The 20,038-nt window shown below is 38.5% G+C and overlaps 1 protein-coding gene across 2 annotated transcripts in view; it reads right to left on the minus strand.

Annotated features, from left to right (window-relative positions):
- The window catches only part of LOC150098229 (dimethylglycine dehydrogenase, mitochondrial-like), a 260,147-nt gene that overhangs the window by 38,066 nt on the left and 202,043 nt on the right, over positions 1-20,038 (minus strand). For both annotated transcript variants that reach the window (XM_090405924.1, XM_090405925.1), the window contains exon 12: positions 433-563. In XM_090405924.1, the coding sequence (XP_090262050.1) occupies positions 433-563 (131 nt within the window). The remainder of the gene's footprint in view (positions 1-432; positions 564-20,038) is intronic.

The following is a 20,038-nucleotide window of genomic DNA, read 5'->3' on the forward strand; positions in this document are numbered from 1 at the left end:
CAGTAAAATTTTATCACAACTCTTTGCTCCATGATGCAACTTCTGACACACTCCACTCACACACTCTTACTTCAGCAGCTGCCACACTAAAACTGCTATGTCACCTGACTTGAAAGTTGCACCTGTAATCATGTTAACACTGAGGAGATTTTTAATATGGTACAATGAGGTGAAGGAGCAAGGACAAGGAGCCATCCCTGGAAGTTGCAAAAGGGAGTGGTAAGAAGTAAATATTTTGATGGAGAGTGGTAGAAACATGAAATGCATTACCTGAGATGGTGGTGAATATGTAGACAGTGAATGGAGTTGTGATAGAGTTTGTGTTCAGCTCCCAAGATGAGTCTTGTGACTCCATGGATATCAGGAAATAATAATAAATAAAAATTGTGCATCACTGCTCTAGCCTAACAGTAATAGTTAACTCTGTTATACCTCAGGTCATGAAGTTCAGAACCAGAACCTGTAATGATAAAAAAATGATCAGGAGCCAGGTGAGTAACAGTCAGCTCAGCATAAACTTTTCCACTTGGTGTAAGCATATGAGATATATTAGTCATCCCAACCTAGAAGAAAGAGGAAGAGTGAGAAGGGAATTCTTTTTAAAATGCCAATATAAAAATTAAATAACTTCCTCTATTAATGACTTTGCATCAATCTCAGGAATGAAGAGAACGTTTTTTTTTTTAATTTCCTTATAATGGTGCACATTTTGCATTACTGCTCAAGTATTGAACTCTTCACAATATATAAGATGCAGTGTAAACATTTTTACATTTCAAGAAAGAAAACTCAAAGTATAGCACATTTTAGCCTATAAACCTCCAAGTCTGGAAAACTGATACATTTTTTCCATGATAATATATTTATTTATTATAATTAATTATTTACTTATGGAAATACAAAGTTTTTTTTTTTACTTAGTTAATATGTAAATTATGCCTGACAAGAAATTATATTCTTGTTTAATCCTTTATCCAGGTTTAAGCAAACAAAGATATTTTCTGATTAACTTGGATTAAGTTAGTCATGAAGATACTGCATGACTAACCTCATCTTGCTTACACTTGGGAGTAAACGAGAATATAATTTTTTGTCAGGCATACACTTTACTTTGTAACCAAGTAAAAAAAAAAAATCTGCTACAACTATTACTTATCCAGAGTATTTTAATCATAGGGTAATACACCTTTTTTGCTATTGTATATGGAAAATATATCATTTTGCATTAATTCAACCTGAAACCTTCATGGGTCTGACTCCCACTGAAATTTATATGAGATGGGTTGAAAAGTTCTGATAAACACCTAGAACAAAAATGATATTAAAGCAATGATATAACACCACAAGAAAAAACATATGAGGATATAAGAACATAAGTTACCTTCATAACTCTGCCACTAGTATATTTTTTCTTATGGTTATATGCTTTAATATCATTTTTGTTCTAGGTGTTTATCAAAACTTTTCATCCCCCCCTCATCCCATACGTTTGTCTGGGAGCAGGGCTTCTCACTCTCATAGCAAACCAGTAGACCTTTGTATGTTCTGGGCATGTGTGCTGCAATGCAGAACTGATGCCTTTTTTGTGTGGCATGTTTTTGCCTGTTATTGTGTAGAGTTTAGGCTTGGCATTACAGTAGACTTGCCTGTAACTGTGCATCACTGAGGTTCAGTTCAGGGTTACAAATGGAACTAAGAGGCTATCGAGATTTTTGAGAGCATTTTGAGCTAAGCAGGAAAGTGGCCTTTTAGGTCAATCATATATATATATATATATATATATATATATATAGATAGATAGATAGATAGATAGATTTTTTTTTTTTTTTTATTGTGAACATAACAATCTTATATACCGGATTAACCGGTTTTTGGTTCTCTGCAGTCAGACAGAGAGGTTACATGCTCATACTCTTGTTGAGATATGTTACATCGAAGTCACTTATAAGGCTAATTACATTTTTTTTTTTTTTTAAATAAATTAAAGCCATTAAGAGTTATTTTAACATGATACTGTATAAGAATATAAATGTGGAAGAACATAGAAGTTACTATTGCACAATATTATCTATTAACATGAGAGTGCCAGCTGATTAATTTTCGCACTGTTAAGCACAACAATCCTTCTTTCTTCCCCCCTTTCTTTTTTTGGGGGGGGGGGGTAAAGGTGTCACTTCTATGCTGGAAAGTGGATTATAATGCATTCGCCCTGCTCAGCCAGGAGTTGATTCCGTGGATTCCATTCTTGGTGGAAAAGATCTAAGGTGTTGTTTTGCCTATGGTGGTGATGCTCATGTAGGATCCGACTTCTCACCTTTTGTTGGAAGGCTGCAGTGAGTTGGTCAGTTGCCTCTCTCTATGAAGTTGCTGTGCTGTCTGGTCTTGTATGTCTGAGGTAGAAGTTGTATATTACCGCTTTTGCGGTGATGAAAAGGTAATCGCAGAATGAATGGTTATTTGACTCCACATGGACGAGATTGAAATATTCCTCTTCTGTATGAAGATTACCACAGGTAAGAGCTGCCGTTTCCCGAGTCAAACTGATTAATTTAGTGTTGACTGGGCATTCCATGTAGATATGCCGGACTGTTCCTAATTGGTAGCAGAAGAGGCAGTTATCTGAGACGTTTGAGTTAAATTTTCGTAATATAGTAGGAGTAGGTAATATATTATGCCACATTCTCCACTGAATATCTGCGTCAGGTTTGATGGCTCTTGTGCGGTATGGTAGATCCCATTGAAATAGTGTTTGATCAGATGATGCAGGATTTTCCAACAAAGTGCTTTGGTTCGACTGTTGTGTTAATGTACTGTAGATCTTGTTGGTGTTGCTGGGTGTAAGTTTCTCCCATGAGTTATTGGTTTTTATCAGAAAGATAGGCACCAAAACTTCTGAGTTTGGAGGGCTAAGCCCCACTTCTGTTATGCTATCAGGCATAGCGGCTTGAAAAGCGGCCTTTACAGTGTCTATCTGCTCAGACTCATTCCCATATTCCAGGTTTTCGAGCGAATTTGGAAAGCGCCAGGTGAGGCTTGGAGAAAGAATGTCACCTAAGATCCTCACGTTTCGCCAGCTCCATGGAGGAAAGAAAAATTCTTTCTGAGTGATCGGGCTTCTTACCATCGTGTTGTGAAAGATGGGTTCCATGAGGATTTCAGGTAGGGATGCTGTCTTCACTGTGTGCTGGAGGTTTAGCTTCTTCCATCGTCGAAGGGCATCTTTGTAGAAGTTTGTTAAATTTACAGGCACTTGAGCTGTTGTCATTCTTAAGGTGGTGGAGAGAGAGAGACCTCTAGTGGCAAAAGTGAAAATATACTCAGTGGTGCATTTGTGTGATATTTCCTGTTGTAGGGCATTTATGAGAAATCGAGCGCGGAACGTTGTTATCCTGTTGTCAATGGAGACCAACTTTTGTCCTCCATCTTTGAGAGAAGTACATAGCTGGGAGTAGGAAAGCCAGTTTGTTTTATTCCATATGAATCGATATATGGTTGACTTTATTTGTTTGATGAATTGCACTGGTGGCGTAAGAATCTTTAGTGTATGCCAAAGGACACTGGTGGCTATTTGGTTAACGATTATTGTTCTCCCTCTTGTGGAGGCAGAGGCTCGTATTGCTGCCCACTTTCCTAGAACTTGCTTGAAACGCTTGTTTAGTGTTTCCCAGTTCTTATCCACATAAGAGGGTGTGTTTCCTAAGTAAATCCCCAGGTATTTGTTTCCCTCTGTGGACCAGGTACCAGACATTGGGGAATCGGTTCGGTTTTTCCATTTGCCACACCACAGTCCTATGGTTTTATGTGTGTTTAGTTTGGCTCCTGAGGCTGCCTGATATTGTTGGTACGCCATTTGTATGTTATGAAAGTCCTCTTCTTTGCGGGCTATGATTGTAACATCATCAGCATATGCTGTCAGGGTTATGGTTTGGTAGGGAAGTTTAGGGCGGCATGCTTTGAGCAGCATGCTGAGTCTACACAAAAAGGGTTCGATGGCAATTGTGTAAAGAGGACCGGAGAGTGGACAGCCTTGTTTAATACCTCTGCTGTATGGTGCAGTTATGGTAAGCCTGTTGTTTATTTTCATGCAAAACTATGCCTTGGCATACAACATTTTAATAGAGTGAATGATGCCTGAGCCAAAGCCAAATGCTTTCAAGCAGTTGAAGAGGTAAAGGTGTTCAACGTGGTCGAAAGCTTTTTCTTGGTCTAGTGTTACAAGACCCATTGTTTCACTGTTGTTGTTCGCTATGCTTATGAGATCTCTTATGATGTGTAAGTTTTTGTGGATAGATCTTCCAGGGATGGAATAGCTCTGATGCCTATTTATTATTTCACTCAGAGCGGGTTTAAGTTTGTTGGCAATGGCTGTGGTTTTGCAGTCGGTGTTTGTGATAGAGATGGGTCTCCAGCTTCCTAGTTTCGTCGCGTCTCCTTTCTTTGGAATGAGTTTGATAACTGATGTTGTCATATTGAGTGGAAAGCCATTGGTATTCGCTTCGACAAATACTCTGTAGAGGATAGGTCCAAGCTGTTCCCAGAAGGACTGATAAAATTCAGTGGTGAGCCTGTCTATGCCAGGAGATTTATCTTTAGGTAAGGAGGTGCAGGCAGTTTTCAGATCGTGTAACGTGATGGGGAGTTCTGTGTTACTCCTTGTTGTTGGTGAGAGTCTTTTCACATCGGAGAGAATTATATTCGTGGCCTCCATAGATGTTGGGTTGGCTTGGTACAAATTTTTGTAGTACTGCAAGGTATATAAGAGGATTTCGTCATGATTTTCTATGATGTTTCCATTATCTGTTTTAATAGCAGATATAGTGGTGCACTCTTGTTGGCATTTTTCTAGTGAAAAGAAATACTTTGTAGGGGCATCTGCGAAGTTAACATGTTTGTGTCGTGCTCTTATTAGTGCTCCTCTTGCAGAGTGCTCTAGGTGTGAGCGTATGGTGGCTTCTAGGGACTGGTATTCCTCAGATTCTGGATGATGCAATTACTGTTGTTGTTGCAAATTTTTAAGGGCTGAATGCTTATTCAAATTTCTTCGGTGACTATATTTTTGGGTGAATACCTTAACTTTGGATTTAAAAAGCGACCACCACTCGGAAATTGATTGTGAAGTAGGTATATCTCTGATGAGAGTTTCAATATAGATTTTAGAGGTTCTGAGATATTCTGTATCCTTTAGTCGGCTGTTGTTAAATATCCAGTATTCTCCTCCTTTGTATCTGGTGTGTCCAGGAAAGCAAATATTAAGAAGGATGGAATCATGGTCTGATGCATGAGATGGATGGTATGTGACTCTCCTGATGTAGGGTATTGTGTGCATCGATGTGTAGTATCTGTCGAGCCGTGCCTGGTATAGGACACTGGTAGGACCACCTTTGGCTCTCCAGGAGAAAATTTTCTCATGTGGGTGCAAGTGTGCACCCACATGAGAAAATTTGTCATGTGGGTGCACATGACAATTCTGTCATGTGCACCCACATGACAATTCTGCTCGAAGTCATTTATTACATCCTGGAGAAGCTGAGCTAGTGAGTGTCGATGTTCTTGGTATTGCTGTCTGTCCATTGCAGGATCCAGAGTGCAGTTGAAATCCCCTGCCAGTATGATGTGGTCATTGACCTTGCTGAGGTGGTTTCGCACAAACTCCAGTACCTGCACTGCAAGCTGGTCATTTTGTGGGATGTATATGTTAATGATATATATTTTCTTTCCTGTCTGAGTTGTAATGAGTGCATATATTGCACACCCAAGAAAGGTATCAATTATTTCTACTTTTAGAGCGCTGTTTTGGTGAATTCCGATGCTGACTCCAGATCCATGAAGTTGTATGGCAGGACAGTGGTGCATGGTATAAGGCCAGTTCTTCCAGTGTTGATATGAAGCTTTGTTGTTGCAATGGAAGTTTGTTTCCTGCAGCATAACTATTTCTGGCCGGTGGGCAAGGATATGCTGCAGGACCAGCCTGTTTCGCAGTGGTGTGGCACATCCTCTAGCGTTTAGTGAGAGAAGGTTTATTGAGGTGCTCATTATTTTTATGGTTTAGTTTTATTTGGTGCGGTAATCCTCACTTCCTTTATGGATAGTTACGCTGCCGCTGGGATTCAAGCCCGTTTATCAGGTAGTATATCCTTTTCCTGAGATTGGTGGTTTTTCTCCCTCTTTTTCCTGCCAGAATAGTTCTTAATTCTTCCAGCTGGGTGATAAGGCCACTGATGTCAGCGGTGTAGTCATAGGCTGTCAGCAGTTTTTGTGAAGAGCCTCGAACTTTTTTAAGAAAGCTCTGAAGCTGCTCACTTGTAAGTGGGCCTTCAGTGTGAGGAAGACCTGCATTTCCAGTTTCCTCTTCATCATCTGAGGACTCAAGAAGCTTGATCTCTTCATCCCCCTCTACAGGCTGTTGGGAGGGTTCCAGAATGCTTGGAGGCAAAGGTTCCCTGCTGCAGCTGCGCTGGTTTGTTTAGGCTTTTTTTCCGTTTTTGTTTCTTGCTCCTCTTCGTTATTTGTATCTTTATCAGAGTTAGTTAGTTGTCTGTGTTCCATTTCCTTTTCTCTAGGATTGCTTTTAATCGATGTTGGTGGAGGTTCTTTCGAAAGTTGGGTTTCTTTAGTGCTACCACTTGATTTTGTCTCCTCGGTACTGGACTGAGAGCTGTTTCCTTGAGATCTTTGTTGTTTGTTAGGGATGCTCTGTTTTTTGGGGTTGGCTGCTTGCTGCTTCTGATTCTCTGATCCGCTAGGGTTGGTAGTATTGTTAACCGGTTTCTCATTTCTGGGTATATACGGGCATAACTTCCTTACATGGCCTTCTTCGTGGCAGTAAAAGCACTGAGCAGCAACAGTAATATAAAAGGTGTAGGGTACTCCGTCTATTTCTGTGTTGATTATTTTGGGTATGGAGCCGATTGTATTGTCGCCAAAGTGCATTAGAGCCTGTCTTCTAAAGCTCTTGATGTGAGCGAATTCAGGCCTAGTTGTAGAGGCGCGTAGCGTTCGGATTTTACCTGTCACTGCAACGTATTTTGATAGTAATCCGCGAAGCATTTGATGGCTTATTTCCGGTGGGACTGACACTGTTACTTTTGTGGGAGCAATTGTGATTGGTGAGACATTCACGTGGCATGCTCCGATGTCTATTCCCTTTTCAATTAATGTCTCAGACCAAGATGCGTTGTTAAAGTACATTTTTACGGTTCCGGCAACTCTTGAAATGTGAGTTATATTTTTTGGGGGAACATGTTGAGCTACTGCGTCTAGATACTTTTCCAGTGGGGTATTTTCGATTGCGAAAATTACAATTCCGTTATCTTGGGAAAAGCGGTTGGCTAGGTGAACGTTTGTACGCGCGGTGGTCGTTGTTGCAGTAGTATTAATTCGTGCGGAAGTATTAGCTACAATGTTAGCATAGGAGACAGAGAGTACTGACCTTTGTCCGTTGTTGTCTGGGGGGCTGAGACTGATGTCTTTTCCTTCTCTGGAGCTGTGGCTGGCGTCTTTTCCTTGATCGGAATTCTGCGACCTTTGACCAATTCCTGCTGAGCTCGGGCGTGGACCGGCTGCTGGTGATATGCTGTGGTTTATACTGGCCATTGCTTCGGGCAAATAAGGGGAAACACAAGCTATCACAAATTCCCGGTACTTGAAGGCATACCGTTGTAACAATAAGCACACGAACAAAGAAGATTTTAAAATTTAAAAATTAATATAACTTTTCCTAGCTTCACAAATTTAGAAAACTAATTTTTTAACGCGATAGATTAGGTGCTTACGATTATGTAGGTATAAATCTTGAAGTTGATTGACGTATTCGACCGCACAAAATACAACTTTAGGCAAGAGCGACCTTGGACACGTCTGCACACTTCAGCGTCGCGACTTAGTGAACCAATGAAATCATCAATAAACATCAAAACCAGTCTGGGTGGTGATCCTTTCCATAATGCATAGCAATATATATGTCTAAAAGGAAGTGTGTATTGCATTATGGGATACTATCAAATTAAATAAATTGACAAAATGCAAATAATATTAAAATATAATTTCTTGTCAAGTATAATTTAATTTATACATTATGTTTTTATTTATATTTTAATTTCTCCAATATAGTACTGCAAAAATGGGCAAAACAGCTCAAAGGATTACTTGGATGATGAAGAACACACTGACAAGTTAAGACAGGAAAGTCATTATCTCTCTTAGGTTATGTTATGATATGATATGGCCACATCTTGACCATAGATTCTTGAGAAAATGGTGGAGAAGATTCATAACAAAGATACAATGATTACTAAAGGAAATTACAACGTACAATAGATATACATTAAATTAAACTTAATATATTTCCAATATTTCGACAATGTCACATTGCCATCCTCAAAGGAACTTACAATAAAGACATGTGCACGCAGGCACTAAACACAGTAAATGAGAATGAAGCAAGGAAGCTATGGTTTTCCTAAAAGTCCTGATGGTTCCCCCCCCCCCCCCCCCCCCCAAGCGGGCTATGTAAGTATTCTTGGCCTTTGGGCTGAACGTCTCCTGATTTAAGTCTCCCAAATTTTGGGCAGTCTCATGCAACCAAATTTGTTGAGGTTTGGCATGTTTCTTAGGACTGAGGCTGATTTCATGAATAGTCTTTCAAATTTGAACTTGCAATGGTATATTATTGTGGCTTTCTTCCACCGTATTCTGTGTCGTGTATCCAGAGCATGGTCTGCAAGACCAGAGTGGTTGTACTGGTGAAACCGGATGTAGTCCTTGTGTTCTGAAATTCTGATATTCACTGTCCTGCCTGTTTGGCCAAAGTAGAACAACTTATGGCTTTTAGGGACCTGGTATACACCAGGTAGGTCTAGGGGGAGTGGTTGGTCTTTAGTGGAGCAGATAAGGGATGCCAATTTTCTATAAGGTCTGTAACAAGAAGTCGTCATGTTTTTTTAAGATTTTGGTAATTTTTTCCGAGGTACCTCGGATGTAGGGAATGGTGATGGATTTAAAGTAATCCTTGTTGTGTGTGTGTGGGGGGGCTTGGTTTACTAGTTTCAATATTTTTTTGGATTTTTTTTTTTTTTGGGGGGGGGGTAGCCATTGGCTGAGAAAGTGTTGAGGATATGATTTAGTTCATTGGTTACGACATTGTCATTTGAACAGATTAGTTTAGCCCTGTTGTATAGTGTCATAACAACTCCATATTGTTGTGAGGCAGGGATGGTGGGATTGTTGGTGAATGTATCTGCCTGTATGGGTGGGTTTTCCATAAACTGAGAAAACCAAGGTTCCATCAGGCTTGCAGGTGACTAGTGTGTCTAGGAAAGGGAGGCTGTTGTTTTCCTCTTTTTCCAGGGTGAACTTAATTCTGGGGTGTTGGTTGTTTAAGTGTGTTAAGGAGAGGAGTGTATCAGAGCCATGTGGCCAAATAGCGAACACATCATCAACGTAGCGAAGCCATATGGTAGGTTTTTGTGGGGCAGAGTTTAAGGCTTTTTCTTTGAAGGTCTCCATAAAGAATTTGGCCAAGGGTGAGGAGAGGGGTGAACCCATGGCATTTTCTCTGACAAAACAAAATAGCCTGAGTTCATTGTGAACTGAAATAGGACTGAGATATCGAGAGGAAATTTAGCTTGGATTAGCTCTAAGGTTTCCTTGAGTGGGACATTTGTGAATAAGGAGGAAACGTCAAAACTGACCATTATGTCAGAAAACTTTACACTCCATGTTGGAGTGTAAGGTTTGAAGTGGGCTGAGTTTTTTGTGTGATGGTGTGTTGCCAGTATAGTGTGTGAGCACTTTGGCCAAATGTTTAGCTAATTTGTATGTGGGGGAATCAATGCCATCCACTATGGGATGTAATGGCACATTTTCTTTATGTATTTTTGGGAGTCCATATATACGGGGAGCAGGATGTATAGAGTCATATGGTTTTAATTTGTTAGTAACTTCTACAGGCCAAGAAGTGACCTTCTTAAGTAGTCTGTAGAGTTTTCTAATTTGTGAGTTGGTGGGATTGTATTCAATGGGGAGGTAAGTAGCCCAATCTAATAATAGAGCATTAAGCTTACCTGTGTAGTCCGTTTGGTTGAGTACTAGGGTGGCATTTCCTTTATCCGCTTTGGTGATTATTATTTCTTTGTTTTTCCTCATTTTCTGCAGCGCTTTATATTCCTTATTGGATAAGTTGATTTTTGGTGGTCTTGTTTGGAGACAACACAAGCTATATCCAGTCTAATATTGTTGGCGATGTGGTTTGGAAGGTGGCGGATCCCACGTTCAATTTGGATCATAATATCCTCGGCCGGTATTTTTCTTTCTCAGCCAATAGCTACTCCCCCCCCCCCCCAAAAAAAAAAAATCTAAAAAATATTTAAACCAGTAAACCACAACAAGGATTACTCTAAATCCATCACCATTCCCTACATCTGAGGCACCTTGGAAAAAATTACCAAAATCTTAAAAAAACATGACTTGACCTCTTGTTACAGACCTTATAGAAAATTGGCATCCCTTATCTACTCCACTAAAAACCAACCACTCCCCATAGACTTACCTGGTGTATACCAGGTCCCTTGCAGCTGGAAGTTATCCTACTTTGGCCAAACAGGCAGGACAGCGAATATCAGAGTTTCAGAACACAAGGACTACATCCGGTCTCACCAGTACAGCCACTCTGGTCTTGCAGACCATGCTCTGGATACACGCCAAAGAATACGGTGGAAGAAAGCCACGATAATACACCGTAGCAAGTTCAAATTTGAAAGACTATTCATGGAATCAGCCTCAGTCCTAAGAAACATGCCAAACCTCAACAAATTTGGTTGCATGAGACTGCCCCAAATTTGGGAGGCTTACATCAGGAGACGTTCAGCCCAACAGCCAAGAATACCTACATAGCCCACTACGGGGCACCATCAAGACTTTTTAGGGAAACCATATCTTCTTTGCTTCGTTCTCATTTACTGTGTTTAGTGCCTGTGTGCACATGTCTTTATTGTAAGTTCCTTTGAAGATGGCAACACTGACACTGCCGAAATATTGGAAATATATTAAAGTTTAATTTAATGTATATTCTATTGTACGTTGTAATTTCCTTAAGTTATTTAGTAAGCATGTACAACCAACGTTTAAGCCTGTCTACGAGAAAGATACAATGAATAAACTAAACATTATTATTATTATTATTCAGACCTCCATGGAGTCAAAAGACTCATCGTGGGAGGTCCTTCCTATGAAACAAGTCTATCAAGGCTCATCGCAGGAAATCCCTCCTAGAAAACACAAAGTCTATCATACCACTCCTTTAAATGATTGATCGTTCTTGCTCTGACCACTCTATCAGGCAATGCATTCCATGGTTCAACCACCTTCCATGCAAAGAAACCACTCCTCACCCTCTTGCTCATAGCTTCCTTTCGTTACTTCCAGGGATGGCCCCCTTGTCATCACTCCTTCCGACTGTTCAACCAAGCGAAAAAACTCCCCAGTGTCAACCCTGTAACCACCTCTCAACAGTTTAAAAGTCTCAATCATATCACCTCTCCTTCTATCTACCAAACTCTGCAGTTCACATTCCCTCAGCCAATCTTCATAACTACATTGTACAGTCCTGAAACTTGTTATCTGCCTCTGTACCCTTTCCACAGTTAATTTATCCTCTTCAAATCCCGGGGACCAAATTTGAGAACAATAGTCTAAGTGTGGTCTGATCAGGGTCTTATACAATAGAATGATAACTCTTTTATCTCTGCAGGTCAGCATCCTTCTCAGTATTGCAGCAATCCTCTTTGTTACCTTCACTACCTTTGCAATATGTCCTCTGAATTTCAGGTTTCTATCAACCATCAACCCCAGATCTCTTGTCTCCCCCTACTACTCCAGTACAATTCCTCTAATAGAGTATGAGGTGTCCCATCGATGTGTCCCAAACCTCAAGACCTTACATTTTGCTGCATTAAACTGTTATCCCCATTTGTTTGCCCATCTGTCTAGTTTATTCAAATCCTCAAACATGATACCTATAATACAATATAGCCAACAAACAAACAAAAGAGTGTATAAACAGATCGACCTAGAAACCTCAATACAGTTTTTTATCCTAGAGCAAGAAGGCTACCAGGAAGATAAACTAAGGGACTGTAACAGAACATTAGGCCTACTAATGATCAGAATGATGTCCAATTTTCTAGTACCACAAAAAGCATATATTAATATGTAAATCTTTCTCTGAATTTAAATATTATTCATATAAGTTTATTATAACTTATCTGTATGAATTCAGTGCATAGATAAAGCCACTTTTACAGAATGTCCATTAACCATCATTATTATTAACACCAGACTTCAATGGAATCAAAAGAATTATCATAGAAGGCAAATAATGTTACACATAAAGCCCATCAAACATGCTTTAAAAATCATCCTATGTACCTGCATTTATCACAATGTCAGGCAATGCATTCCACTCACCAGCCAATCTCCATGCAAAAAACCTATTCCTTATGCCCCCTTCTCACAATCTCCTTATACAACTTCCAGGAATGTCCCCTTGTTCTATCCCTTCTCCCATTTTACAAAAAATTTCTTCCACATTAACCTAGTGACAACCCTTCACCAAGTTAAATGTCTCAATCATATTCTCTCTCTTCCTGCTATTCACAAGGCTCTGCAAACAGCATTCCCTCAATCTGTTCTCATGTCCTGATCAAGATCTTATACAGTGGAACAAGAACCCCCTTTGTTTCTACAAGTTAAGGTCTTCTGCATCAGTGCCATAATCTGATGTGATGTCTTCAAAACTTCTGCAATGTGACCACTGAACTTTGGATCCTTGTCCACCACCACCACTCCAAGGCCTCTTATCTCCTCAACTTCTACCAACATTTCCTTGCAAAGTGTATACTTTACATCCCATTGTTGTCTACCAAATTTCAGAACCTTCCACTTGGCAACATTGAATTGACAGTTTCATACTGTTGCCCACTCATACAATCTATTCAAGTCCTCTGTAAAGCTACAACATCTGCTTGATACCTCATCACTCTCCCCAATTTTGCAACATCTGCAAATAGCTGTATATCACCAGTTAAACCTATCTCACTATCATTAATATACAAATTAAATAACAATGCTCCCAAAACAGATCCTTATGGCACACCACTAGTGACTTTCCTCTTTCAAGATAGTGCCCCTATATACAACTTGCTGATACCTATCTGATAGACATTCACCTATCCAGCTCACTAGTCTATCATTCATTCCTATCTGCTTCTATGTAGTGACCAACTTGGGGTGTGGCAATCTATCAAAAGCCTTTACAAAATCTAAGTATACTGCTGTATATTCATCTCCACTGTTCAATACATTCATCACCTTGTTATAATAACAAGGTGAGGAATAAGCAAGTTTGTAAAACACAACCTCCCTTTAACAAACCCATGCTGATAAGAACAAAGAATACCACTGTTATCAACCCACTTTTGTATCCTACATCTCACCAACCTCTCCAATACCTTAATGCCAGATATACAGATTGGCCTATAATTTGTTGCCTTAGCCATCACAATTTTGCCTCTCACTCCTTTGGGAATTATGCTGTTACAAAACTTGTTAAACAGGTAGCCAAGGCTAATGCAAATGCCCTAGAACATTCCCTTATGACATGTGGTTTATGTCATCAAGTCCCATTGCCTTATTGACATCTAGTTTACCTAACTCCTCACGTAATTCTTGCTCTCTCACCATTAAGTCCTCTCTCATTTGATTCTCTACATTTAAGTTTCTGACTTCACACTGAGGATGAAACACTTTGATGAACTGCTCACTGAACACCTCAACTATGTCCTCTGTGGCGGTCACCAATCTCTCACTTTTATCCATCAGTATCATTTTACCATAATCATTCTTCTTCTTTCTATTTGCCACATATCGAAAAATCTCACAAGGGTTTTTCTTCTCTGATTTGATAATTTCTGTTGTGTGGCTCAGTGGAAGTGGCACTTGCGTCCTCTGTGCTTGGTCGCTCGAAGTCAGATTTAAGTTCAAGTCTAGTTGCCGACTGGAGGAACTTTTTCTAAGCCTTTCTTCGACCAATTCCCGAGTTAGTCAATCTCTGGCATGGGCAAGCGGGTTTTTCCTCCCGGAAACTCAGGTTTTTATCCCAAGAAAACTCAAGAAAATTGACCGTAATACCCACATTATTTCAGACAGTAACATATCTTATTAGGGTTAGGTACCAAGAGATGGCAGCACTTGTTTGCCAGCCTCTTCATCGGCAGCTGCTATAATTAGTGATAGACATGGGCAAGCTATCTCTGATTGGCTACCGGTGGAGACTGAACTGCCCACTCAGTCTCCAAAAAAGCTAGATAGGGTATAAAGGCTTCACCTACTCCCAGTAAGGGAATAAAAGCCGTTAGCTGATTACTGTACTTTTGTTGCCTTTACCAACTGTCACTCTTCAGGCCTGCTCTTTATACTCTTCATGGCACTTTGGAGAAGAAGGCACTTCTCCAAAGTGCCTTCTTCTTCTTCCAGATTTCATGCTTATTCCACTTGTTCATCTATTTTACATCTACCTTATTCAGGCTTTTGACCTTCAGAATACATTGATGCTATTATGTATTTCTTTGTCCATTCCCAAGCAACATTTATTTCCTTACTGCTCAACTCCTCATTCCATGCTATAGCTCCAAGCTGTCTCCTAAGCTTGACATAATTACCAGCCTTGTAGTTCTACATATATCCTTTCCTCACAGAAGTCTTCATATGGCTAGCCACAACCCATGAGGTCACTTCATGATCACTCTCACCAACTGAAGTGTAAAATCCCACTCACAATTACATCCTCTGATAAAATGATCAGATCTAAAACTCTCGATCCTCACATGTCCTTCTTTACATACTGCCTGAGGTAATTGTCTCTCAATAACTCAAAAAATTCATTTTCCTTATTCCCAAATGCTATTTTTTCATTCCAATTTATACCATCATAATTAAAATCATGCATAATAATCACCCTTTCCTTTTTCACTAACTGAAGTTGCTTATACATTTCTTCATTGCTACTCTCCACATTCCCTGGCCTATAACAACATCCAATTAAATATCTCTTTCTGTCAACCACCACCTTACACCACACTGCCTCAAAACCATTGGCACTATTTCCCTGTTTCATGTCTATCCTCTTCTTTTCAAAAATTTTCTGTCCACTACTGGATAAAGGCCTCCTCCAGTTCCTTACACCTTTCTCAGTTCTTGGCAATGGTTGACCAATTTTTCCCAACAAAATTTTCCAATTCATCACTCAACCTTCTTTTAGGATGTCCTCAGCCTCATTTCCCCTCTTTTGGAAGCCAGTTCGTTAGCATGCTAGTCCATCACTCACCTTCTTTTCTGGATAGATATCCAGCCCATTTCCATTTTAGTCGCTTGTGGTGACATAATTACCAGCCTTCACTGAAGAATGATGTCAATGATATGAATCTGGCTTCTTATCCAAGTGTTTCACTTCTTATCTTTTAATGTGATGCCTAGCATCAACCTCTATTTTTCTTTAAGTTGTTGCTAGTTTATTTGCCAGTGTATCTGTTAGAGACCAAGTTTCACAACCATATGTGATGACTGGAAGTATACACTGGTTAAATGTCTTCCTTTTTAAACAGAGTGGGACATCATTGTTTTGAAAAAAGCTTTTCAGTTTTCTGAATGCACTCCAAGCAAGTTGAACTCTTCTATTTATTTCTTTTTGGAGTTGACAGTTCAGATCAATGAGATGACCTAAGTATGAAGAGACTCTTTCCAAGAAATTGTTCTCTATTATTATTGGTTTTACAAAATGATTAAACATGATTTTAGTTTTTTTCTCTGTTTATTTATAGACTGACTTTTCTGCTTTCATGATATAAGTCTTCTATCATTATATTAAGGTCTTCTGGAATGGTTGCAAAAATTATGATGATACTTAGGTGTGTTAAGTTTCTGTTATTAATATTTATACCAAAATTTGTCCAGTTTATATTATTAGATATCTCTTGAAGGACTGCTGTAAAGATTTTGAGTGATAGAGAGTCTCCTTGTCGGACACCTTTTTCGATTGATATTTTAATTGCTACTCATGTGAAGTTGGAATGTTGCTGTTGCAGTGTGGTATATTTCCTGGAGGAGGTCCATATATTCTCCAAGAACTCCCTGATTCTGGAGTGCTTTGATTATTACATTAGTTTTGTGGACTAATGTGGACATAATTTCCCTATTATCAGCAACAGCACTCTCCCCCTCCCTTCTTGTCCTTTCTATCTTCACAAAAATCCCTGTATACTTCCATTTCTATTCCCTTCAAGATATCATCTTCATTCAACCATGTCTCACCTATTCCAATGATTTTGGGACAAACAAGCTCAATCAGTGAAACAATTTCATCTCACTTTCTGATACTTCTGGAATTTATAAACAAACACAGCAGTTCATTTTCAGGTCTATATCCAGTCCTCTCTAAGCCACTTGTTCGTTGTGATTTTTCCATCACACCTGTCCTTGCCCAATTATCTTTATTATTATCTTTATCAAATATTTATCTTTATCAAATACCCCACACACATTCCGATCAATTCCATTTCTATGCTGATCATCCCCATATATACATTCGCTAGTACTTCTACCCAAAGAACTTGAAGCAGTGAAAACTGACATTGCTGGTATCAGTGAAGTCAAATGGACTAATAGTGGAAAAATAAACAGAAAGAGTCATTCAATTATATACTATATTTTATATAGTATATATTTTACATACTTTATACTTTATATATAATTATATATATAAAGATTGCCCAATCCTTACTCGGATTTTGCCGCCCATAAGTGACAGAGCAATTGCATTAAAAATTGCAGCTCAATCTTTTAATATTTTTATCACCCAAATATATGCAGCTACTTCTGAATAACCAGATGAAGATGTAGAACACTTCTATGAAGACATTCAAAATGCAGTTAACAATGCAAAATCAGATGACATAATTATCATTATGGGAGATCTAAATGCTAAAGTAGGCTCAGAAAAGATCTCTTCCTGCATGGTAAACCAAGGCCTGGGACACAGAAATCCAAGAAGAGAAAGATTAATACAGTTCTGTGAAAAAAATTATATGGTAATAACAAATACTTTGTTTAGCCAACCTCCTAGAAGACTTCACAACTTTACACATGGAAAAAGCCCTGGAGACAACTACAGGAACCAGATTAACTATATAATGATTAAAAAAAAAAGATTCTGGAATAACATCTGACAAGCCAAAACATACTCATGATATTGGATCAGACCACAACCCTGTGGTCATTAAAGCAACAATAAAATTAAAGAAAACAATGAAACCTATAAACATAGAAAAATGTGATCTTGGCTCCCTAAAAAATCAAGAAATATAAGATAAATTTTTAAAGGCACTGGCACAATCCACTTCTGTTAACATTCCTGCTTCCACCAAGTATTCTTACCCTAAAAATGAGATTGAGGATAGATGGCAGAAATTTAAAGAGGGCATAAAAAAGGCAGTAAAACAAAGATACTGAATATGATGGAGGAAAGAAAGAAACACAAAAATTGTTCCTGAATATAAGAACTTAAATAAGGAGATCAGGAAAGAATGTAGGATTGCAAAACTATGGCTCAACAACAAATGCAAGGAAATTGAGCATTTGGACAAAAAACACAAAACCAGAGAACCTCACGAAAAAGTCAGGGAGCTAACTAGCAAATCTTAGAAAAGGGTAGGCTTTCATTGCATTGAAGATACCAGTGGAAACATCCTGTGGAGAAAAACAAAATAAAGGACAGATGAGTAGAGTATTCAAAGGAATTCTACAATCATGATAGAATAGATAAGCCGTTGCAAGAAAATTTGGAGGGACCTACTATTCTTACCTGAGAAGTAACAAATGCCATAGGAAATTGAAACCAGGAAAAACTCCAGAAATGGATGAAATTATGGCAGAATATCTAAAGGCTTTAAATGATGTACTAGTGAGTCTTTATGATCACAGACTGACATATCCAAAAGATTTTAAACACTCGACATTCCTACCAATACCAAAAAAATCGAAGACAATCAAATGAGAAGAGTACAGAACAATCAGTCAGATAGCAAAAGTTATGTTATATATCATCCTAGAAAGAATTAAACATAAAATCAATTGGAAATTAATGAAACACAATTTCAAGAAAATAAAGGTACTAGAGAAAGCCTCTTCAACATTAGAACTATTATAGAAAGGTACCTGGAGAAACAGAAAGACGTCTACTTATGTTTTATGGACTACACAAAGGCCTTTTGACAATATAGAACATGAACAATTAATAGAATGCATCAAAAAATTAGGAGTAGATAGTAAAGATACCAGATTACTGATAAATGTATATTGGAACAAACTGCCTCAATGAAAATATCAGGAGAAACCTCAGAGGAATTCCCAGTAAAGGAGAGTATCAGACAAGGCTGTATTCTTTCTCCTATATTGTTATATTGTTTAACCTCTATACTGAAAATATCTTCCAGCAATTAGCAAAATTGCTGGAAGGAGTTAAAGGAGTCAGCATAAGAGGCAGAAATATAAACAACTTAAGATATGCAGACAATATGGTACTGCTACCTGAAAATAAAAAAGATCTTCAAAACCTTCTAGAAGAGACTGAGACTAAGTGAAAAATATGGACTTAATTTCAACTTCAAAAAAACCAAAACCATGCTGGTAACAAGAGAAAAAAGGAAAAATACCTGATATAAATAATAAGATCAGAGAAAATACTTCAGATCAAGTAGAGATTTATATATATTTGGGTCAACTAATTACAGAGAATGGAAAGTGTGATAAGAAAATATTAAGAATAGAAATTGCTAGATCAACCTTCATTAGCATGAAAAACATTCTGATCTCAAGGGAAATTCACACAAAAACAAGAATTAGGCTGTCCAAATGCTACATATGGTCAACACTGCCATATGGAGAAAAAACCTGGACAATATCAAAATATTGTGAAAATAAACTGAAAGCCTTTGAAATGTGGATCCTCAGAAGAATCCTTAGAGTCCCGTGGACTGTCAAAAAAACTAATTTAGAGATAATAATGATGATGATTGGAAAAGATAGGACTCTGTTGAAAACCATTAAGAAAAGGAAAACCACTGACCTTGGTCACATACTAAGGCATGAATCCCTACAAAAACACTCTTAGAAGAAATGATACAAGAAAAAAGAAGAGGAAGACAAAGAACAGATTAGATGGGAAATATTCCCGACAAGACTCCTATCATCCACTCTCCCTATGCCGTGTCTCCCTGTCCATCCAGTCTCTCCCGTTTCCTTGTTCCTCTTGCATTTCCATTCTCTCTTCTTCTCTCACTCTACTACTACTGTTTTTACTGCCAAGCACTTCAGTCTCTTCAATACCATTTTCCTGATCATTCATTTCACATCTTACTTCAGATCTCTTTCACACACACTGCACTTCCATCTATCAACAGTTTCTCCAGTTCACTCACTCCAAAGCTATTTAAATGCAATACATCACATCTGTATAATTCCATTCTTTTCTCAAATACTTGGCATAAATCCACAAACTTTACGGGACATTCACAACTAATTTTGCCAGAATTAGTTGTGAATGTCCCAGCAGCAAATTAGTTTGAGAAGAGTTATGATAGCTTTTGAGGGTCTCTCACAATGAGTCTCTGAACTCCATAGAGATACCATATAATAACAATAATATGTATGTATAAAACAAGCATCTTCCATTGGTATTTCTGTGAAATACCAATGGAAGATGCTTGGTTTATAAAAACTAGAACCTATATTTCCTTTAAGAAATTTCTTTAGTCTATCAAACATTTTCTTTAGTCTATCTAATCTTTGGATAATTGTGATTATAGTAAGGTATTTATTATTATTATCATCATCAACAGACCTCCATGGGGCAAGAGACTCATTGTGGGAGGTCCAGTCTCACAGGCACTGCTCATTGTACTGTGACAAATGCATTCGCTGTCCCTGTACT

This window comes from Typopeltis vanoorti, chromosome 16 (assembly GCF_054136105.1).
Source record: "Typopeltis vanoorti isolate ZY-2024b chromosome 16, IOZ_Tvanoo_1.0, whole genome shotgun sequence".
In the NCBI taxonomy this organism is placed as follows: domain Eukaryota; kingdom Metazoa; phylum Arthropoda; class Arachnida; order Uropygi; family Thelyphonidae; genus Typopeltis; species Typopeltis vanoorti.